This window comes from Pseudophryne corroboree, chromosome 2 (assembly GCF_028390025.1).
Source record: "Pseudophryne corroboree isolate aPseCor3 chromosome 2, aPseCor3.hap2, whole genome shotgun sequence".
NCBI lineage: Eukaryota > Metazoa > Chordata > Amphibia > Anura > Myobatrachidae > Pseudophryne > Pseudophryne corroboree.
This window is the reverse complement of record NC_086445.1, coordinates 953,729,611-953,754,240: the sequence shown is the minus strand read 5'-3', so window position 1 is coordinate 953,754,240 and position 24,630 is coordinate 953,729,611. Positions and strand designations below refer to the sequence as shown.

The 24,630-nt window shown below is 47.7% G+C and overlaps 1 protein-coding gene across 2 annotated transcripts in view; it reads right to left on the bottom strand.

Annotated features, from left to right (window-relative positions):
* GBE1 (1,4-alpha-glucan branching enzyme 1) overlaps positions 1-24,630 on the bottom strand; it is a 446,779-nt gene that overhangs the window by 280,039 nt on the left and 142,110 nt on the right. For both annotated transcript variants that reach the window (XM_063956309.1, XM_063956310.1), the window contains exons 5-6: positions 22,806-22,931; positions 3,778-3,913 (exon numbers count right to left, since the gene is read on the bottom strand). In XM_063956309.1, coding sequence (XP_063812379.1) covers positions 3,778-3,913; positions 22,806-22,931 — 262 coding nt within the window. The remainder of the gene's footprint in view (positions 1-3,777; positions 3,914-22,805; positions 22,932-24,630) is intronic.

The window sequence follows — 24,630 nt, the reverse complement described above, 5'->3', positions numbered from 1 at the left end:
TGACTGCAGGGGAGAGCCAGGGAGCTTCCCTCCAACTGAGCTGTGAGGGAAAATGGCGCCAGTGTGCTGAGGAGATAGGCTCCGCCCCTTTCTCGGCGTCCTTATCATCCTTTTTCTGTATGTTTTGGCAGGGGTTAAATGCATCCATATAGCCCAGGAGTTATATGTGATGCATTTATTTTAGCCATATAAGGTTTTTTTATCGATTTATTGCGTCTCAGGGCGCTGCCCCCCCCAGCGCCCTGCACCCTCAGTGACCGGAGTGTGAAGTGTGCTGAGAGCAATGGCGCACAGCTGCGGTGCTGTGCGCTACCTTATCTGAAGACAGGATCGTCTTCTGCCGCCGATTTTACGGACCTCTTCGCTCTTCTGGCTCTGTAAGGGGGACGGCGGCGCGGCTCCGGTGACCCATCCAGGCTGAACCTGTGATCGTCCCTCTGGAGCTAATGTCCAGTAGCCTAAGAAGCCCAATCCACTCTGCACGCAGGTGAGTTCGCTTCTTCTCCCCTTAGTCCCTCGATGCAGCGAGCCTGTTGCCAGCAGGTCTCACTGAAAATAATAAACCTAAACTAAAACTTTCACAAAGAGCTCAGGAGAGCCCCTAGTGTGCACCCTTCTCGTCGGGCACAGAAATCTAACTGAGGCTTGGAGGAGGGTCATAGGGGGAGGAGCCAGTGCACACCAGGTGATCCTAAAGCTTTCTTTAGATGTGCCCAGTCTCCTGCGGAGCCGCTATTCCCCATGGTCCTTACGGAGTTCCCAGCATCCACTAGGACGTCAGAGAAATTGACATTGCATTAATTCTAGAGCCCAGTAGGCAAATGTCCCTCTGGGCATCCCTTATATATAGGACAGTGTCTTTTATATGCCCCAGGGTCAGTATAATGGTATCCCTGTCCAAGGTATCCATTTCCTCAGACAGATTATCTGTCCACGCTGCTACAGCACTACACATCCACGCCGACGCAATTGCCGGCCTCAGTAGAGTCCCTGAATGTGTATAAACAGATTTCAGGATACTTTCCTGCTTTCTATCTGCAGGATCCTTTAGGGTGGCCGTATCCTGCGACAGCAGGGCCACCTTCTTAGATAAGCGTGTGAGAGCTTTATCTACCCTAGGGGAGGATTCCCAGCGCACCATGTCCTCTGGCGGGAAAGGGTACGCCATAAGTAACCTTTTGGAAATCAGGACTCTCTTATTTGGAGAATCCCACGCTCTTTCACATAACTCATTTAACTCATGTGAAGGGGGAAAAGTCACCTCTTGCTTTTTCTCCCCATACATATAAACCCTCTTGTCAGGGACAGGGTTTACCTCTGATATGTGTAAAACATCCTTCATCGCTATAATCATGTAACGTATAGCTTTTGTAATTTTCGGTTGCAATTTTGCATCATCGTCGTCGACACTGGAGTCAGAATCCGTGTCGACATCTGTGTCAACCATTTTGGATAGTGGGCGCTTTTGAGACCCCGAGGGCCTCTGCGCTGTAGGATCAGGCATGGGATGAGACCCTGACTGGCCCGAGGTATCAGCTTTATCCAACCTTTAATGTAAGGAGTTTACATTATCATTTAACACCTTCCACATATCCATCCAATCAGGTGTCGGCACCGTCGGCGGCGACACGTCAGTCAACTGCACTTGCTCTGCCTCCACATAGCCCTCTTCGTCAAACATGTCGACACACGCGTACCGACACACCACACACACAGGGGAAGCTCTAAATGAGGACAGGACCCCCACAAGGCCTTTTGGAGAGACAGAGAGAGAGTATGCCAGCACACACCCCAGCGCTATATAACCCAGGGATTACACAGTAACTTAGTGTTTACCCAGTAGCTGCTGTATTATGATTAATGCGCCTAAATTTATGTGCCCCCCCTCTCTTTTTTACCCTTCTACCGTGATTCTGCAGGGGAGAGCCTGGGGAGCTTCCTCTCAGCGGAGCTGTGGAAGGAAAATGGCGCTGGTGAGTGCTGAGGAAGAAGGCCCCGCCCCCTCAGCGGCGGGCTTCTGTCCCGCGATTTTTTGTAAAATAAATGGCGGGGGCTCATACATATAACAGTGTCCCACTGTCTATATGCAGCTTTCGCTAGGAGGTATCAATTGCTGCCCAGGGCGCCCCCCCCCCCCCCCCCCTGCGCCCTGCACCCTACAGTGACCGGAGTGTGTGGGTTAGTGTGGGCGCAATGGCGCACAGCTGCAGTGCTGTGCGCTACCTCATGTGAAGACAGGAGTCTTCTGCCGCCGATTTCGATGTCTTCTCCGCTTCTGCCGGCTTCTGTCTTCTAGCTCTGCGAGGGGGACGGCGGCGCGGCTCCGGACGACAAGGTCAGGTCCTGTGTTCAATCCCTCTGGAGCTAATGGTGTCCAGTAGCCTAAGAAGCGCAACCTAGCCGCAGTTAGTAGGTTTGCTTCTCTCCCTTCAGTCCCACGTAGCAGAGAGTCTGTTGCCAGCAGAAGCTCTCTGAAAATAAAAAACCTAACTAAAATACTTTCTTATTAGCAAGCTCAGGAGAGCTCACTAAAAGCACCCAGCTCTGTCCGGGCACAGATTCTAACTGAGGTCTGGAGGAGGGGCATAGAGGGAGGAGCCAGTGCACACCAGATAGTACTAAATCTTTCTTTAGAGTGCCCAGTCTCCTGCGGAGCCAGTCTATTCCCCATGGTCCTTACGGAGTCCCCAGCATCCACTAGGACTTTAGAGAAATACAGAAATACAGAAATTTATGTAAATAAAAGAAACGTTGACGACAAGACAGGTTCTTGACGCCTGCTATTTACTACACTGGTTAAAGTCCTTCAAGAGGCACTGCATACATCCTGTTGCTATATTATACTATACATACACAGTACACACACACACACATATATATCGGTGTGGTATGGTATGCCGGCGACCGGGCTCCCGGCGACCAGCATAACGGCGCCAGAAGCCCAACCGCAGGCATACCAACAGCGTGGCGAGCGCAAATGAGCTCCTTGCTATGCGCGCCACGCTATTTATTCTCCCTCCAGGGGGGTCTTGGACCCCCATGAGGGAGAAAAACCTGTCTGTATGCCGGCTGACGGGATTCCGGCGCCGGTATACTGTGCGCCGGGATCCCGACAGTCAGCAACCTGAAGAGCACCCTATATCATATACACGCACATACATTATATATATATATATATATATTTATTTATTATTATTATTATTATTATTAATTTATTTATTTATTTATTTATTTTCATTCTTCTCTACAATTAGATACCCCAGTCCGTGGTTCCTTGGTTGACACCCCAGTGGATGTTCATATATGGAAAACATGAGTGCGGCTTATGATACAAATGAAATGAATTATATATATATATATATATATATATATATATATATATATATACACATACACACACATATACATACATACACACACATACATACATACATACATACATACATATATATATAGTATATTTATTTATATCTAGGTTTTCAAAACAATTCCAAATAAATGTAGAACTGTGACAAGAAAAATGTTTCTTTCCCTGAACTTTGAGAAATAAATGACCTGCCTTTCTCATGGCTGGAGGTACAGAATAGCAGCTAAAGACTAAATGTATCACTCAGCATGAGCCCATATGCAGTAATACAGGATATAAAGCATAGTTCTTGAGGAAATGACACAAGGTGAACATTTATTGCCTTGGAGAGGGAACATATACTAACCACAAGGTAAAAGAGAGAAAGTAGCGGCAGAAGGAGTCACACAAACCGTTCTCACTGTACTTACCGAGCTCTTTTATCTTTGGCAGCACGTTATCTGTGAAATTTTTATAGGATGCTATTTTTCCTTCTGGCGATGCAATTCCAACATGAGATTCATAAATGCGGATGCTCTTTGGCTTTCTTGGGCGCTCATGTTTGTGCTGTGAAGAAAATCCACAATAAAATAATGAAATTAAAGACAACTAGCTGATGTGCCTGCTTTTAACCAGGCAAAGGTCGCATGTTCCAGGTCAACCAACAGGTCCACAGGGATAGTTCACCAACTGTCACATTTTCCAGAGTACAATGGTGATGCACTGTAAATGGCAGGCAGATATCTTGCCACATAACTCTAAAACAAAGCAAACCATTACAATGCCATTAATTTTTTGCAAATCTACACAAGACCTTTAATTTGGTATATGATGTGCCCAGATCAGACAAAGATATCATCGAAGTAGGTCATTCGTAAAAGGCGTCCTTCTTCTATTAATATATAGAATATTGAGAAGGGACTGGACAGGATTTTCCTCCTTCTTTGAAATTAGCAATGCATCTATAATCTGAACGTCTATTCAATGTGGCTCTCGAATTGCTGAGTACATCTATACGTGTCCTCATACAGCTGCTGAAAATGCGTCTTAGTTGCAATGCGACGTGACTAAAATGCACCAGGAGACTGTACTGATAAACTTGATAAGCGACACTTGTATATCTGTTTGCGACTGTGTCTATACATCAAGCACAGCGGCATGGAATTGTAGAACACTGATATATAAGTGTCACATATCAAATTAAACTAATCAGCACAGTCTCCTGGTGCGTCCTAGTTGCATCAAAGCATTTGCTGCAAAAAAAGGTGACCTGGAACACTGAGGGGATATTTGGCGCGAATGTAGCAGTGATATAGAAGGACACATTCGCGCATTGCCAACATTCCACTGGATAGTGTAAGCAGTGGCCCACATGGTGCCTGTCTTTGAAATCTACATACCCACCTCTCAAGCAGCATACAAGTAATGTTACATTATGGGTAGATAATGTAAATTAACACAATAGTAGTTTGAGTGTAGCATCAGCTATAGCAGTTACCATTATCAACAGTAAGAATAGACCTTTTTCATAAAAATAAGTAGGTATAGTCTTGATATGTATGGGAGCACCACAGATACGTGGTGCTCCCATACTTCATCTATAATCATGGTATATCATGGCACTTCATCTATAATCAGTCTACTTCATCTATAATCATGGTATTTCTGGGGCCAACAGTCTGCACCAGATACAGTATGCCACATACATCAGCAACTGCATTTAGAGAGTCTGGTCAGATATCCTGTTCTGCCGACCAGATCCGCCGCTCTTCGGGCACAGATGATCGGCAATTCAATGGGAAATCGGGAAAATACTGCATGTTAAAAAAAGGATTTTAATTACCTACCAGCAAATCCTTTTCTCGTAGTCCGTAGAGGCTACTGTGAATACATTTAGTACCATGGGGTATAGATGGGTCCACTAGGAGCCATGGGCACTTTAGGAATTTGATAGTGTGGGCTGGCTCCTCTATGCCCCTCCTACCAGACTCAGTCTAGGAAACTGTGCCTGAGGAGACGGACATACTTTGAGAGAAGGATATAAAAAGGATAGTGGTGAGATTCCGAACCAGCACACACAAACAAGAGGAAAGCCAAGCTAACCAAACTTGAAACAGGAACAGCATAGCTGAACAAAACAAAAGTACTTAGTAACAGTGCAGGAAGTACGAAGCACTGGGCGAGCGCCCAGTATCCTCTACGGACTACGAGAAAAGGATTAACCGGTAGGTAATTAAAATCCTATTTTCTCTTACGTCCAGGATGATACTGGGGATCCATTTAGTACCATGGGGAAGTACCAAAGCTCCCATACCGGGTGGGAGAGTGCTGAGGCTCCTGCAGAACTGATTGATCAAACTGAAGGTCCTCAGAGGCCAAAGTATCGAACTTGTAGAACTTTGCAAACGTGTTCAAACCTGACCAAGTAACTGCTCGGCAGAGATACCCCGGGCAGCCGCCCAAGAGGAACCCACCGACATAGCAGAGTGGGCCTGTACAGATTTAGGAACCGGCAATCCTGCCGTGGAATAAGAATGCTGGATAGTGAGCCTGATCCAGCGCACAATTGACTGCTTTGAAGCAGGACATCCAATCTTATAGGGATCGTAAAGAACAAACAGAGTCTGATTTCCTGTGACAAGCTGTCCTCTTCACATACACCTTCATAGCCATCACAACATCCAAAGACTTTGAAGTAACAGAGGTGTCGGTAACAAACAGAACCACAATAGTTTGGTTGATGTGAACAGCAAACACCACCTTAGGAAGAAATTGCTGACGAGTCCTGAGGTCAGCTCTATCCTCATGGAAAAATAATACGGTCTCTTGTAAGAAAACGCCCCCAGATACAACACACGTCTTGCTGAAGCCAATGTCAACAGTGTGACGGTCTTCCACGTAAGATCTTGTACAGCTACCTCCTGTAACGGTTCAAACCAGTCCGATTGCAGGAACTGCAGCACCAAATCGAGATCCCAAGGTGCCATGGGAGGCACAAAGTGAGGTTGGATGTGCAGAACACCTTTCAAGAATGTCTGGACCTCAGGAAGAGAAGCCAATTGTTTCTGAAAGAAAATGGACAAGGACGAAATCTGGACTTTTATGGAGCACAAACGTAGGCCCACATCCACACCAGACAGCAGAAAAAGCAGGAAACGTCCCAGACGAAATTTCACCGCAGAATATTTTCTGCTCTCACACCAAGAGATGTATTTCTTCCAAATACGGTGGTAATGTTTAGACATTACCCCCTTCCTGGCTTGGATCACAGTCTGGATGACCTAGTCGCTGGGGGTTCACTACGGCTGGCCGGCGGTCGGGCTCCCGGCGACCAGCATCCCGGCGCCGGGAGCCCGACCGCCGGCTTACTGACAGCTTGGCGAGCGCAAATGAGCCCCTTGCGGGCTCGCCACGCTACGGGCACGGTGGCGCGCTACGCGCGCCACACTATTTTATTCTCCCTCTATGGGGGTCGTGGACCCCCACGAGGGAAAATAAGTGTCGGTATGCCGGCGGTCGGGCTCCCGGCGCCGGTATACTGAGCGCCGGGAGCCCGACCGCCGGCAAACAGAAGACCACCCGTCGTCAGGGATGCCCCTCCTGGCTAGAATCAGCCATTCAACTTCCATGCCGTCAAATGTAGCCCTGGTTAGTTTTGATAGACGAACGGGCCCTGTTGCAGAAGATTCTTGCGAAGAGGTAGAGGCCATGGATCTTCGAGGAGCATCTCCGGAAGGTCCGCGTACCAGGCCCTTCTTGGACAGTCCAAAGCAATGAGAATTGCTTGAACCTTTCCCCTTTTTATTATTTTCAGAATTCTTGGGATCAGAAGTGGAGGAAACACGTACACCATCTGATAGACCCATGGAGTCGTCAGAGCGTCCACCGGCAATGCCTGTGGGTCTCTCGACCTGGAACAATACCGCTTGTCGATTTGTGGACATCCCCACCGACGTGTCAAGCACCTGAATACCTCCGGGTGAAGGCCCCAATCCCCCGGGTGAAGGTTGTGTCTGCTGAGAAAGTCTGCTTCCCAGTTGTATACTCCCGGAATGAAGACTGCCGACAATGCAGCAGCGTGTTTTTTCTGCCCAGAGGAGAATTCTTGACACCTCTGACATTGCAGCTCTGCTTTTCGTTCTGTCCTGTCAGTTTATGTACATCACTGCTGTCACATTGTTCGACTGGACCTGAATGGCCCGATCATGAAGAAGATTTGAGGCCAGCAGAAGGGCGTTGTATATAGCCCTGAGTTCCAGAATGTTGATTGGCAGGATGACTTCCTGACTTGACCACCATCCCTGAAACTGCACTCCTTGGGTGACTGCTCCCAATCCTCTGAGGCTTGCGTTCGTGGTTAGCAGAATCCAATTTTGAATCCCGAACCGTCAGCCCTCGATTAGGTGAGAAGTCTGTAGCCAGCAGAGAAGGGAGATTCTGGCCTTTGGCGACAGATGGATCCTCCTGTGCATGCGAAGATGAGATCCGGACCATTTGTCCAACAGGTCGAGCTGGAAGGGTCTGACATGAAACCTTCCGTACTGAAGAGCCTCGTAAGAGGCCACCATTTTCCCCAGAAGGCGAATGCATAGATGCACAGATATCTGGGTTGGCTTCAGGACATCCCAAACTATCAACTGGATTACCAATGCCTTTTCCAACGGAAGAAAAACTTTCTACGACTGCATGTCCAGAAATGGGAGCCTCAGAGTTGGCTCTAAGTGAGAATTCTTAAGATTTAGAATCCACCCGTGATCCAGGAGTAGTTTGGTTGTGATGCCAATGCTGTTCAGCAACCTCTCCCTGGACTGAGCCTTTATCAGAAGATCATCCAGGTACAGACTTATGTTCACTCCCTGCTTGTGAAGGAGAAACATCATCTCTGCCATCACCTTGGTGAACACCCTCGGTGCCGTGGTAGTGACAGTCCTGCGGTGCAAAACGGAGATAAGCCTGATGAAGGGGCCAGATCGGAATGTGAAGGTACACATCCTTGATATCTAGAGACACTAGGAATTCCCCCTCCTCCAGACCTGAGCTCACTCTCAGAGACTCCATCTTGAATTTGAACACTCGTAAGAACGGGTTCAACGATTTTAGATCCAAAAATAGGATTTTAATTACCTACCGGTAAATCCTTTTCTCGTAGTCTGTAGAGGATGTTGGGGTCCACATTAGTACCATGGGGTATAGACGGGTTCCTTGGGAGCCATGGGCACTTTAAGAGTTTAATAGTGTGGGATGGCTCTTCCCTCTATGCCCTTCCTACCAGAATCAGTCTAGAAACTGTGCTGGAGGAGATGGACATACTTCGAGAGAAGGAAATATACAGATAGTGACGAGATTCACACCAGCTAACACATAATAAGGCAAACCAAGCTAACGAGCTTGAACGAGTCAGCAACAGCTGAACAGTACTTAACCAAGTAACAAGGCAGTACTGAACCAAGTAACTACCGCAGGAAAACGAAGTGCTGGGCGGGCGCCCAGAAGCCTCTACGGACTACGAGAAAAGGATTTACCGGTAGGTAATTAAAATCCTATTTTCTCTTACGTCCTAGAGGATGCTGGGGACCACATTAGTATCATGGAGATGTATCAAAGCTCCCAGTACGGGAGGGAGAGCGCGGAGGCTCCTACAGAACTGATTGACCAAACTTTAGATCCTCAGAGGCAAAAGTATCGAACTTGTAGAACTTAGCAAACCTGTTCAACCCTGACCAAATAGTCGCTCGGCAAAGTTGTAAAGCCAAGACACTCTAGGCAGCAACCCAGGAAGAACCAACCTTACGGGTAGAGTGGGCCTGAACCGATTTTGGAATCGGCAATCCAGTCGCAGAATAAGCATGCTAGATAGTAAGCCTGATCAAGCGAGAAATTGTCTGCTTAGAAGCAGGACACCCAATCATGTTGGGATCATAAAGTACAAACAGAGCGTCCGACTTTCTGTGACGAGCAGTCCTCTTCACATAGAACTTCAAAGCCCTCACAACAGCCAAGGACTTATAGCGAATTGAGGAGTCAGTAGCCACTGGCACCACAATAGGTTGGTTGATATGAAAAGCAGACACAACCTTTGGAAGAAACTGCTGATGCGTCCTGAGCTCAGCTCTATCCTCATGGAAAATTAAGTAGGGGCTTTAACAGGACAAAACCCCCAATTATGACACACGTCTAGCAGATGCTAATGCCAACTGTGTGAAAGCCTTCCAAGTGAGAAACTTGACCTCAACCTCCTGTAAAGGCTCGAACCAATCTGATTGCAGGAACTGCAACACGTTAAGATCCCAGGGTGCGGTAGGAGGCACAAAGGGAGGTTGGATGTGCAGAACCCCTTTCAAGAAAGTCTGAACCTCAGGGAGGGCAGCCAATGGTTTCTGGAAGAAAATGGATAATGCCAAAATTTGGACCTTTATGGATCCCAAACACAGGCCCACATCCACACCCACTTGCAGGAAGAGAAGGAACCGTCCAAGTTGAAACTCCACCATAGGAAACTTCCTGGAATCACACCAAGACACATACTTTTTCCAAATACGATGGTAATGTGTTGACGTTACTACTTTCCTAGCCTATATCAGGGTAGGAATAACCTGGGACGGAATGTCTTTCCGAGCTAAGATCCGGCGATAAACCTCCATGCCGTCAAATGTAGCCGTGGTAAGTCTTGATAAGCGAACGGCCCTTGTTGCATAATGTCCTCGCGTAGGAAAAAGAGGCCTTGGATCTTCCAGCAGTAACTCCAGAAGATCCGCGTACCAAGCTCTTCTTGGCCAGTCCGGAGCAATGAGGATTGCCTGAACTCTTGTTATATTTACGAGTTTTAGAACTGGAGGGAACACGTACACTGACTTGAAAACCCATGGAGTTACCAGGGCATCCACCGCCACTGCCTGTGGGTCTTGCGACCTGGAACAGTACCTCCAAAACATCTTGTTTAGTTGGGAGGCCATCATGTCTATTTGAGGTACACCCCAAAGATTTGTCACCTCTATGAACACCTCCGGATGGAGGCCCACTCTCCCGGATGGAGATCGTGTCTGCTGAGGAAATCCGCTTCCCAGCTGTCCACTTGCATAATGAAGATTGCTGACAGCGCCGCTGCGTGTCTTTCTGCCCAAAGGAGGATTCTTGTTACCTCCGACATTGCAGCCCTGCTCTTCGTTCCGCCCTGTCGGTTTATGTAGGCCACCGTTGCTACATTGTCCGACTGCACCTGAATGGCCTGATCTTGCAGATGATGTGCCGCTTGTAGAAGACCGTTGTACACTGCTCTTATTTCCAGAATGTTTATCGGAAGAATGGATTCCAGACTTGACCACCTTCCTTGGAAGGTTTCCCCTTGGGTGACAGCGCCCCAACCTCTGAGACTTGCATCCGTGGTTAGAAGGATCCAGTTCTGAATTCCGAACCTGCGGCACTAGAGAAGGTGAGGCATTTGTAGCCACCATAGTAGTGAAAACGAGATTTATGGTAAGAACTTACCGTTGTTAAAACTCTTTCTGCGAGGTACACTGCGCTCCACAAGGATTCACATCGGGGGTGTAGAGTAGGATCTTGATCCGAGGCAGCAACAGGCTCAAAGCTTTTGACTGTTCCCAAGATGCTCAGCACCGCCTCCTCTATAACCCCGCCTCCATGCACAGGGAGCTCAGTTTCGTTAACCAGCCCAATGCAGTAGCAGGTATTAGAGACGACAATCGCTCGTAGCCAAAAACACCACACACTCACCACAGGAGAGGGTGTCACTGGGCTATGCCAATACCAACTCAAAGAAGCAAAGCGCATCAGGGTGGGTGCCTTGTGGAACCCAGTGTACCTCACAGAAATATATAACGATGGTAAGTTCTTACCATAAATCTCGTTTTCTGCTGCGGGGTACACTGGGCTCCACAAGGATTCACATCGGGGATGTCCCAAAGCAGTTACTTATGGGAGGTGACGCACTGTAGCGGGCACAAGAACCCGGCGTCCAAAGGAAGCATCCTGGAAGCAGCGGTATCAAAGGCATAGAACCTAATGAACGTGTTCCCTATGGACCACGTAGCCGCCTTGCACAATTGTTCAAGGGTCGCACCACGGTGGGCCACCCAAGAAGGTCCAACCGACCAAGTAGAATGGGCTTTGATGATAGCAGGAACCAGACGAATAGCCTGTACATAAGCATGTGCAATCACCATTCTAATCCATCTGGCCAGTGTCTGCTCGGAAGCAGGCCAGCCACGTTTGTGAAAACAAAACAAAACGAAAAGAGAAAAGAGAATCGGTCTTCCTAATGGAGAATGTTCTCTTCACATAGATACGGAGAGCCCGTACTACATCCAAAGACCGCTCTTTGGTAGACAACTCAGGAAAATTAAAGGCCGGGACCAATATCTCCTGGTTAAGGTGGAAGGAAGACACCACCTTGGGTAAATAATCATGCCACGTTCTAAGAACTGCCCGTTCACGGAGAAAAATCAAATAGGGAAACTTACAGGTTAAGGCACCGAAGTCCGAGACCCTCCTAGCTGAAGTAATAGCCAGCAAGATCATCTTAAAGGAAAGCCACTTAAGGTCAGCAGAGGTAAGAGGCTCAAACGAAGACTCTTGCAAGGCCTCCAAAACCACCGACAGATCCCAAGGGGCCACAGGTGGCATATAAGGTGTCTGAATCCACAACACACCCTGAGTGAATGTATGGACATCAGGTAGGATAGCAATCTTTCCCTGAAACCAAACCGAGAAGGCAGAGATATGAACCTCGAGGGAGGCCAGACGCAGGCCCAAGTCCAGGCCTTGTTGCAGAAAGGCCAATAGTTTGGGCGTACTAAACTTGAAAACATCATGATTGTGAGACGCACACCAAGTAAAGTAAGCATTCCAGACCCTACGGTATATCAGGGCAGAAGCCGGCTTACGGGCCTTCAACATAGTTTGAACGACCGCCTCAGAAAAACCCTTGGCCCTCAGGACGGAAGCTTCAAGAGCCATGCCGTCAAAGCAAGATGGGCCAAATCCTGGTAAACACAAGGGCCCTGAACGAGGAGGTCTGGACATTTTGGAAGTAGAAGGGAACGATCCAACGAGAGACCCTGTAGATCGGAGAACCAGTGTCGCCTGGGCCACGCTGGAGTAGGTTTCCTCCTTCTTGCTTGAACTTCCATATTACTCTGGGCAGGAGTGACACCGGAGGGAACACATACGGCAGCCGAAAGTTCCACGGGATTGACAGAGCATCCACGAATGCTGCTTGAGGATCCCTTGTCCTTGCTCCGAAGACCGGAACCTTGTGATTGTGTCGAGACGCCATCATGTCCACGAGAAATTGAAACACCTCTGGATCTAGGCTCCATTCTCCGGCGTGCACGTCCTGACGACAGATAGTCTGCCTCCCAGTTCAGAACGCCCGGAATGAACACTGCTGATATGGCCGGCAGATGGCGTTCTGCCCACTGAAGAATCCGTGATACTTCCCTCTTCGCCATGCGGCTTCGAGTGCCGCCCTGATGATTGATGCATGCCACCGTGGTGGCGTTGTCCGATTGTACTTGAACAGGTCTTTTCTGTATGAGATGCTGGACCACTGTCAACGCATTGAACACTGCCCACAGTTCCAGAATGTTTATCAGGAGTAATGACTCCGCCTTGGTCCACTGACCCTGGAGAGAGTGTTGTTGCAACACTGCGCCCCAACCTCTCAGACTGGCACCCGTCGTGAGCAGGACCTAGTTGGATATCCAGAAGGGACGGCCCTTGCTCAATCATTGGTCCTCAAGCCACCAGTTCAGTGACAGGTGGACCTCCGGAGACAGGGAGATCATGTGAGATCTGATCCGGTGAGGCAGGCCGTCCCACTTGAACAGAATCAACTTCTGTAGAGGACGAGAATGGAATTGAGCATACTCCACCATGTCGAAAGCCGACACCATGCGACCTAGCACTTGCATCGCCGAATGAATCGACACTTGCGGACGGGATAGGAAGCATCGGATCTTGTCCTGAAGTTTCATGACTTTCTCCTGAGACAGAAACAACCTCTGGTTGTGAGTGTCCAATAACGCTACCAGGTGTACCATGCTCTGAGCAGGAACCAGGGAGGATTTCTTCCAGTTGATCAGCCACCCGTGGGCTTTCATGCACCGGACTGTCAGATCGAGATGACACAGGAGAAGTTCTGGGGAATTTGCCAGGATCAACAAATCGTCTAGGCACGGTAGTATACTGACCCCTTGACGGCGAAGGGAAGCCGTCATGACCGCCATTATTTCGGTGAAAACTCGCGGAGCCGTTGTCCAACCAAAAGGTAAGCCTGAAATTGGTAATGAAGGTTGCCCACCGCGAACCTCAGGTACTGCTGATGAGACACTGCAATTGGAATATGCAGGTAGGCATCCTGTATGACCAGGGAGACCATATAGTCCCCAGGCTCAAGGCCAGAACAATAGAGCGCAGAGTCCCCATACGAAACTTGGAGACCCGCACAAACTTGTTCAAGGACTTCAGACTGAGAATGGGCCGCGAGGACCCGTTTGGCATTGGGACTAGAAACAGTGCTGAATAGTACCCCTTGCCTCTCTGAGCCAGAGGCACTTGTACCACCACTCCTGTGGTCAGGAGGGATTGTACCACCGAATGCAGAGTGTTTGGTTTTGCCGGGTCCAGAGGGACATCTGTCAGGCAAAATCGATGAGGGGGACGATTCTTGAAGGGTACGGCGTAACCTCGAGTGACGTCTTCCCTTACCCGGGTATTTGAAGTGGTCTTCAACCATTCCTGGGCAAAACCTAGATGTCGGCCCCCCACCCTGGGATCCCCCAGAGGGAAGCCCGCCCCGTCATGTGGCAGGCTTGTCAGTTTTGGAAGCAGGTTGACGGGCCACCCAAGCTCGCTTAGGTCTGGAAGCACGAGTTTGCTTTGGGTACGCCTGACCTTTTGCTTTACCCGGAGGACGAAAGGGCCGAGGGAAAGTACTTTTAGCCTTCTGTGCGGAAGGAGCCGTACTAGGTAGGCAAGCTGTTTTAGCAGTAACCAGATCAGCCACAATCTTATTGAGGTTTTTGTCTATAAAGAGAATGTCTCCCTTGAAAGGAAGCACCTCCAGGGTTTTCTTGGAATCCATATCCACCGACCAGGATCTCAACCAAAGGATATGCCTGGCCAAGACTGACGTAGTAGCAGACTTGGCTGCTAGCACCCCGGCATCGGATGCCGCCTCCTTAAGGTACAGAGAAGTCGTGGTAACATAGGAGAGACATTGTCGAGCATGCTCAGATGCATTGGAAGGCAGTTCCGCCTCAAGTTCCTGAGCCCACGCCTCAACAGCTTCAGCAGCCCATGTCGCTGCAATAGTTGGCCTATGTACAGCTCCCGTTGGGATGTAAACAACCTTCCACCCTTCTATCAGTCGGTTCCTTCAGAGAGGTGATGGTAGTTACTGGCAGAGCAGAGGAAACAACCATACGCGCCCCATGAGAATTAACAGGCAGAGGGTTTTCCCAATTTTTACATACCTCCGCAGAGAGAGGATAGCGAGCCAACAGTCTCTTGTTCGGCGTAAATTTTGTCCCCAGATTTTCCCAGGATTCCTGACGTATGTCAGCCAGGTGATCAGAATGGGGTAAAACTTGTTTAACCACTTTCTTACGTTTGAACCTATCTGGTTTCTTAGAGATCATCAGACACTTGAAGAATGAGCCTAATCACTTCAATCAAATCCAGGACATCCACTAACGACTTTCCTTCCCCATCAGAAACATCAGTATCAGTGTCTGTGGGATCAGTATATGCACCATCCTCATCAGAGGATGTGTCTGGGACAGCAGTGGATTGGGAGGAGGTAATAGCCCGTTTAGAAGACGACTTAGTCTTAAGCGGGCGAGAGTGACACTTAGATTTAATCAGTGACCGGTTCAAATGCTGTAACGGAGTGGAAATTTGATCTGCCCATGGCGAATTAATAGCAGGGACCATAAACTGCTGCAGCGGCACAGGTGGCGCCAATTTAGATACAAGCATGTTTAAAAGTGTGGAAAATGTAGCCCAAGGTGGGTCCTGTGAAGCCCCAGGTGCTACCGAGGTAAGGAACCCCCGGAACCTGAACTGTCAGCTGTCATATTATCCTCCATTACGTCCACGGCCTCACTACCACGCAATGTGGGAGAAGCCCCAGCGTCGTTGCCACGTGAAGCAGACATAACAGCGTGCACAATGTTGGGCAACCCGGTACAATGTAGCAGCAATATATCTAGCAAGAGCCCCCACGAAATGTGCCTATGATCGCACAGACCGGGGGGTCAAGAGATATAAACGTATATGGTTACTATAAATCACAAACAAAAATACACAGCAGGTATCTTGTGATACAATCCTGTATCAAACAAAAAAAATACACCTGATACACTTAGCCCCCCTTAGCATGCTGAGTGAAATACCCTTGTACTTAGGCAACCAGGCAGCAGCTACATGCACACATACATATATAGTCACAAGCGTACCATGCAGAAATTATGTACCATAAAACTGCACTGGATTAGCAATGCAAAGTAATACTCAGTATGGCTATATGTGATAACTATAGATATAACAGACACAGTGAACACTGGATGTATATCACAGGGTATTTGTACCACACAACCCTGAAAGTATGCACTCTTTCCTTAACTAACACTGTCCCAGCGACAGGTAAAATATTTAAGTTTCCTGTAAGAAGCACAGCACTGGCAATCAGGCGGTTCTACAGATGAGGATTTGCCACAGCAGTCCTAGAACAGCTCAGCTCAGCTATGATGGCCGCTGGTCAGGAATGAGGGAGAGATATGCAGCTCCAGGGCAGGAACATTGCTGAAATGGCGACCTGGGGCTGGGGGTAGGGGCCTTGGGTCCGACCTGCTCCCCCTGCTGGCATCCCCACCTGGTACTGCTGGCGGCGAAAAACAGGGTTAATGTGAAGGAAAAAAAAACCAGACCTGTGCCCATGAACGTCCCTGGTGGCTAGTGGAGCAGCTGCCCAGTAATCAGTGTCCACGACAGCGCGTGCGCGCAGCCTGCCTCCTACGGCCGCTCTGGATCGCGGTAAAGTGCGGCACAGAAACCCCTTACTTCCCCCTTGTCTGCAGCGCCGCGATCCGGGAGGTCTGCGTGTGTGTGACTAACCTTGTGGAAGGAACCGGAGCATCCGCTGCAGTGACCCGGCAACCAGGGTGCGGGAGTATACAGCGCTGCCGGGGATGATGGAGCTGCACGCAGGGAAGTCTATGAGACTTTGCCTGCTGCAGCTCTTAGTATTCTGTTCAATAATTTTCTTTTTTCCTAAAAATTAAGCTCTGAATAGGCTGCCTGAGGCAGCACCCTGTTGTTAAGTGACTGCATGCTGCATGGCACCAACTTACAAACTGAGCTCCCTGTGCATGGAGGCAGGGTTATAGAGGAGGCAGGGTTATAGAGGAGGCAGCGCTGAGCATCTTGGGAACAGTCAAAAGCTTTGAGCCTGTTGGTGCCTCGGATCACGATCCTACTCTACACCCCCGATGTGAATCCTTGTGGAGCCCAGTGTACCCCACAGCAGAAATCCTGGCTTTCGGCGACAGACAAATTCTCTGGTGCATGTGCAAGTGAGATCCGGACCACTTGTCCAGGAGATCCAGTTGGAAGGACCGTGCATGAAATCTTCCGTACTGTAGAGCCTCGTAGGAGGCAACCATCTTCCCCAGAAGGCTTCAAGACATCCCGGACCATTGTTTGCATCCCCAACGCAATCTCCACCGGTAGAAACACCCTCTGCACTTCTGTGTCAAGGATCATCCCCAGGAAAGACAATCTCCTTGTCAGCTCAAAATGTGACTTTGGAAGTTTTAGGATCCATCCATGATCCCTGAGCAGTCGAGTCGTGAGAGCAATGGACTGAAACAACCTCTCCCTGGACGATGCCTTTATCAGCAGATCGTCCAGATATGGAATTATGTTCACTCCCCGTCTGCGGAGGAGTACCATTATCTCAGCCATCACCTTGGTGAACACCCTCGGTGCCATGGAGAGGTTGAATGGCAGTGCCTGAAACTGATAGTGACAGTCCAACAGTGAAAATCTGAGATAAGCCTGGTGTGGCGGCCAAATCAGAATGTGTAGGTACGCATCCTTGATATATAGGGATACCAGGAATTCCCCCTTCTCCAGACCGGAGATCACCGCTCTCAGAGACTCCATCTGAATTTGAATTCCCTCAAATAAGGGTTTAATGACTTCAGGTTCAAAATTGGTCTGACCAAAATGTCCGGTTTCGGTACCACAAATTGGTTTGAATAGTAACCCTTGCTTTCCAGATGAGGTGGAACTGGAACAATGACATTTGCCTTTTCTAATTTTCGATTGACATTCTGTAGGCTAGCCCTTTCTGTCAGCAAAGCTGGTAAGCCCGATTTGAAGAATCTGTGAGGTGGGAGCTCTTGAAACTCCAGTCTGTACCCCTGGGACACAATATCCTGTAGCCAGCCAGGATGATATTTAGACGTGACTGAAAAGTCTGAGTCTCGCTCCCACTGCCCGCTCTCCAGGCTGGGAGGTCCACCGTCATGCTGAGGATTTTGAGGAAACAGAGCCAGGCTTCTGTTCCTGTGAACCTGTTGGTGCAGGTTTTCTGGATTTTCCCCGACCACCTCAGAAGAAAGTGGAAGGGGGCTTGGACGACTTAACCTTTGCGGTCTGAAAGGACTGCATTGTAGATGTAGAAAAAAATATTTTGGTGTCTGAGTGGCTGAGGGAAGAAAGGTAGACTTACCCGCGGTTGCTGTGAAGATCCACACATCCAATGCTTCCCCAAATAGAGCCTGACCTGTGAAGGGTAAGTTCTCCACACTTCTCTAAGATTCCACATCTGCAGACCATTGTCACAGCCAGAGTCCCCTGCGTGCCGAGACAGCCATGGAAGACGTCCTTGCATTCAGATGACCCAGGTCCTTCCTGGCCTCCACCATGAAACCCGCAGAATCCTGTATGTGACGTAAAAACATTTCAATGTCACTTCTATCCAGATAATCTAATTCCTCAAGTAATGTGCCTGACCACTTTACTATGGCTTTAGAAATCCATGCACAAACAATAGTGGGCCTTAACGCCACGCCTGAAACAGTGTATATGGATTTGAGCATAATCTCAATCTTGCGGCCTGCCGGTACTTTCAAAGCGGTAGACCCAGGGACAGGTAACACCACCTTTTTAGACAGTCTAGATACAGAAGTGTCTACCATAGGGGGGTTTTCCCACTTTTTCCTAATCTCCTCAGGAAAAGGAAAAGCAACAAGAACCCTTTTTGGGATCTTTTTTCCGGGTTTTCCCAGGATTTTTCAAATAATGCATTTAATTCCTTAGACGCAGGAAAGGTCAGGGAGGCTTTCTTATTGCCTGTAAAGTAAGCCTCCTCGACCTGCTCAGGTGCTTTGTCAGTAATGTGTAAAACATCCCTAATGGCCTCAATCATGAGCTGCACCCCCTTTGCAAGGGATGCCTCACCCCGCCCCCGCATATCCCCATCACCGTCTTCCGTATCAGAGACGGAATCCGTGTCGACTTTCATAATTTGGGCAAGAGCACGCTTTTTTGGGCATATACCACGGGAGTTTGAAGAGGTAGTGGGAACAGAACCAGACAAAAACCTCTACAGATTTTCTCAAAACCTGTGTTTCAGTCTCAGTATGAGCTATCCTAGATGAAATCTGGGATATCATTCCCTTAATTGAAGCCACCCACAACGGTTCGGATTCAGAAGGCTAAGACATGATATTACATTCCTGAGTACATGGAATGGATTCCTCTGGGGAAGATACATACTCTGCAGCACAAGACACATAGGGGGAGATTCAAAGGTTTGAAAAGTCAGTTGGGAGTCTGTTTTTTCTTATCTAATAGACAGGAAAAAACAGACACCCAACCGACTTTTCAAACATTTGAATCTCCCCAATAGTCCCTGGACATGGTAATGTGAGAAATATGAACACACACACACACACACACACACACAGGAAAATGTCAAACACAGTTTCCCCCAAGTATCTTCAGAGAGACACAGAGTTAATAGAGCCAGGACCCACACTGCGCCCCAGTAGGCAGTTATACAGGTTGAGTCTCCCTTATCCAAAATGCTTGGGACCAGAGGTATTTTGGATATGGGATTTTTCCGTATTTTGGAATAATTGCATACCATAATGAGATATCATGGCAATGGGACCTAAATCTAAGCACAGAATGCATTTATATTACATATACACCTTATACACACAGCCTGAAGGTAATGTTAGCCAATATTTTTTATAACTTTGTGCATTAAACAAAGTGTGTCTACATTCACACAATTCATTTATGTTTCATATACACCTTATATACACAGTCTGAAGGTCATTTAATACAATATTTGTAATAACTGTGTGTATTAAACAAAGTTTGTGTACATTGAGCCATCAGAAAACAAAAGTTTCACTATCTCACTCTCACTCAAAAAAGTCCGTATTTCGGAATATTCCGTATTTCGGATATTTGGATATGGGATACTCAACCTGTATAATAAAAGCCTGGCGATGACTGTGCAACCTTAATAGATTAAACAGCGTAAAATTGTGAATAACACTCTCTCACCCCCTTCTATAAACCCCTGGTACCGCACACGATAGCTGGAGTTATGTGGAGGGTCAGCGCTCCCTGTCAGCATCTCTGTGTGTGATCTGCAGGGAGAAAATGGCGCTGGTGAGCTGCTGGATCCGCTCTGAGGAGAAGCTCCGCCCCCTGTCATGGCGCGTCTTCCCGCACTTTAAGATTATACTGGCCTGAGGTGAAAACACATTGCTAGCAGTAGAATACCTTCCCTGATAGCCCTGATAACCAGTTTTAAGGGCATCGTGCTGGACCAGGGCGCCCCTCGCAGCAGTGACTCTTAGCCCTCCGGAGCGCAGCTACAGCGCTGTGCTCCTACCCTGATGCCGTCATCCTCACCGGTTCCCTGCTTGTCAGGTCGCCGGCAACCTACTCACCACCCACGTCTTCTGGCTCTGTTAGGGGGTGGCAGCATGTTGCGGGAGTGAGCGCTTGCCTCGGGGGCTTGCGATCATCACCCTCAGGAGCTCAGTGTCCTGTCAGCGGAGATAGTGCCCATTAACCTCAGAGGATTGGACACTACTCCCCCCTAAGTCCCACGAAGCACGGAGGCTGTTGCCAGCAGTCTCCCTGTGCCTAACTCTTTAAAAAAAAAACACAATAAAACTAAAAACTCCTAGGAGCTCCCCTAGCTGTGACCGGCTCCACCGGGCACATTTTTTAAACGAAGTCTGGTAGGAGGGGCATAGAGGGATGAGCCAGCCCACACTATTAAACTCTTAAAGTGCCCATGCCTCCCAAGGGACCAGTCTATACCCCATGGTACTAATGTGGACCCCAGCATCCTCTAGAACGTAAGAGAAATCAGCCTTACCGAACAGTCCAGTTTCGGTACCACAAACAAGTTGGAATAATGGCCCTCATTCCGAGTTGTTCGCTGCATGGCGATCATTTAAAAAAAATGGCAAAACTACGCATGCGTATGGCCCGCAATGCGCATGGTCCGGTTACAAAGAGCATCATTGTTTTGCACTGCTTCTAGCGACTATTCCATTCGCACAGCCGATCGCAAGGAGATTGACAGGAAGTAGGAGTTTATGGGTGTAAACTGACCGTTTTCTGGGTGTGTTTGGAGAAACGCAGACGTGTCCAGGCGATTGCAGGGTGGGTATCTGCCGTCAATTCCGGGACCTTCGTCGCAGCAATCATCGCACAGAATAAGTAACTACAGGGCTGGTCTTGTTTTGTACAAAATGTTTTTGTACAGCTCGGCTGCACAGGCGTTCGCACTCTTGCAAAGCGAAAATACACTCCCCAGTGGGCAGCGACTATGCGTTTGCATGGCTGCTAAAAGTAGCTATCAAGCGATCAACTCTGAATGAGGGACAACATCCCTTGTTTTGGAGATGATGTGGAACTGGAACAATGACCCCAGTCTGTACCAGTTTTTGAATGGCATCCTGAAAGGTTATACTTGCCTCTTGTAAAACTGGTAAGCCTGATTTGCAGAATCTGTGAGGTGGGAGCTCCTGAAACTCCAATCTGTAGCCCTGGGAAATAAGATCTATGACCCAGGGATCCTGGCATGATGTTGTCCAGATGTGACTGAAATTTTTTAGTCGGGCTCCCACCTGCCAGTCTTCCAGGCATCGCGGTCCACCGTCATGTTGAAGGCTTTGAGGAAGCAGAGCTGGAGCTCTGTTCCTTAGAACCGGCGGTTGCAGGTTTGTGTGGTTTACCTCTAGTGCCTCTGTTGGCTGTAGAAGATCCTCTGACTTTGCCCTTAAACTTGGCAGTCCGCGAGGACTGTAGAGTAGGTCCGGAGTAGGTCTTCCTGGTTGGAAGAAATGTGGACTTACCCGCAGTAGCTTTGGAGATCCATTTGTCTAGTTGGTCTCCAAATAAGGCCTCTCCTGTGAAGGGTAGGCCTTCCACGCCTTTCCTGGAGTCCGCATTCGCAGTCCACCGGCATAGCCATAAGCCCCTGCTTGCGGACACGGCCACAGCAGTGGTACCTGCTTTAAGCAAACCTACTTCTTTTATGGCTTCCACCATAAAGTTTGCAGAGTCCTGTATATGTTGCAGGAGTAAAACAAACAATCTCCCCCCTAGATAAGGAATCCAACCCCTCAATTAGGATGCCTGACCATTTAGCAATGGCTTTAGTAATCCACGCACATGCTATAGTGGGTCTCTGGGCCACCCCAGCAGCCGTGTACAAGGATTTGAGTGTAGTCTCAATTTTACGATCAGCCGTGTCTTTCAAGGAGGCTGCACCAGGGACAGGTAATACAATTTTTCATGACAACCTGGACACTTATGCATCCACTATTGATGAACTTTCCCATTTTTTCCTATCCTCAGGAGGAAAAGGAAAAGATGAGAGAAACCTCTTAGGGATTTGAAATTTCTTATCAGGATTAACCCTTCTTTTTTTTTACATTAAAATAAGATTCCTCACACTCCTCTGACACCTTATCAGGAATTTGCAGAACATCTCTAATAGCTTCTATAAGTGCCTCTATTCCCTGTGAAAGAACGGCATCCAGAGCCAGTGAGTTAAGGATTTCACTGATCCCCCAAGTAAGTCATCGCCAGAATGGTGAATTTCCTCCGAAAGCTGCCTGATGTATGGGCCACATAAGGCGACAAGCCCTTACTCTGGCAGATAGTTCACGCCGCTGTCACAATCAGAGATGGGTTCCTATTTCTAGCAGACTCTTTATCCAAATATAATGGAATATCGCACAAAAATAAACCTACCAATGGAGCAGCCAGAAGAAGTACATTTCCTTTTAAGCATGAAGCTATAAAATAAAAACACATTATATATATATATATATATATATATATATATATATATAGAATATATTATATATTGTATATTAATACACCTTACCTTGTAAGGCTGAGCTGGTTCCCAGTGAATCCAGTCATACACAACCCTTTTCTCTTCCTGAACCACATACTTCGCCCACGGTGAAATACGGTAAAGAAGCTCTCCAGATTTGCTTTTGATTACTACCTAAAAAAGGAAAAATAACAAAAAATACTGCTCAGTGTGAAGTGTATGTTGTATAACAAGGATGAATAACGGAGTGCCTGCGTATATGGTGAAATGAAGACAGCATCAACGCCATGTTACTGATTAATGTAATGCTATATACAATATACGGTATGTACAATTGTATAGGAAAAACTGGAACAGCAGAATTAAGCCCACCCCGAAACAATGGTTACGGTGATGGCAACTATCGCTGAGGAAACGGTTATAATGATAACAAGTTGTTTCAACATATTTATTAATATAAAACATATATATTTCAGTGCATTCATTACATCAGATCTGAAGATTAATGGGTATATTCAACTAAACATAAGGTTGTGCTGTAGCCTCTGCACATTTCTAGTTCATACTTGCCGATTCTCCCTTAAGGGTATATTTACTAAAGTGCAGGTTTTTAGAAATTGAGATGTTGCCCATAGCATCCAATCAGATTCTAGAAATTGCTAGATAAATGATAGGTAGAATCTGATAGGATGCTAAACCTGCACTTTAGTAAATATACTCCTTAATGTTAGGGAGAGTCACTGAAATACTATTGAGCTCCTTGACTTTATAGAATGTCTCACAAAGCCGGGGGGGGGGGGGGGTGCAATACAGTGATGATGTCATTCTCCACCTAACATGGAGGAAACACCGGGGAGAATAATAAGCAGGATGTGTGCTACAAGAAAATGGCCGCCACTCTCCAGCACACTAATGGCTACATGAGTGGCTGTGTGCTGAAGGATGTGTGATGAATTACAGGCGATTTGTGCCAAAACATGTGTGCTGATTTAGGTTTATGTATGCTCCATTACGGGGCTTGGGTTTTGTATTACATTGCGCATTTTGCTTCATTATGGGGGCTCTATGTCCAAACGTGTTCCGCATTACAGGGGATGTGTGACAAAGTATGAGAAGGGCAAGAGTTAGAGGGGGTATATTAAGATTCTACAAAATAGTAGAGCACACCATATTTTTAATGCCAAGTTGGATACGAGTCAATATTATGACACTCAGCACACGTTGAAAGGTTTTTTAGAAAGCAGGTATGGTCTAGATGGGTATGGCTGTTTAATATAGGTGGAACAGGAAAAGGTAGACAGTGTCTAGATTGACCCCAAAAGGATGACTGGCATCATCACACCTGAAAAAGGTCGACTTGACAAAAAAAGGTTGGCACAGAAAATGCTGACACAGGGAAAGGTCGACATGGGGTTTTTCATTTACATTGGTGTTGTTTACGCCATAAAGTGACCGGAAACCCCAATTAGTGCACTGCTTCGCTCGCCGTGCCTCGCTCCACTACCGCTGCGCTCAGCACTGGTTACTATTTCCAGTCGTAGTCCATGTGGATCGTAAAGTATGAAAAAGGTCAAAAAATTAAAAAAAAGAAAAATTGTCAAAAAGTAATGTCTACCTACAGCGACCTTTTGACCATGTCGCCCTAATGGCTGTCGAACATTAGTGATCAACCTACTGACTGTCGACCTTATCCAGGTTGACCTAGCATCCGAATACAGTCTAGAGATATTACAACACAAAAAACATTGCAAAGGATGTGAGCAAAAATGTGATGTTGTTTAGCACTGGTAACATCTCGGAGACACATCCTGAGGTGTTCCAAAGGGACCCTGCTCTTCATTGAATAGGCATCTGAGAATACTGTACCTTTTCA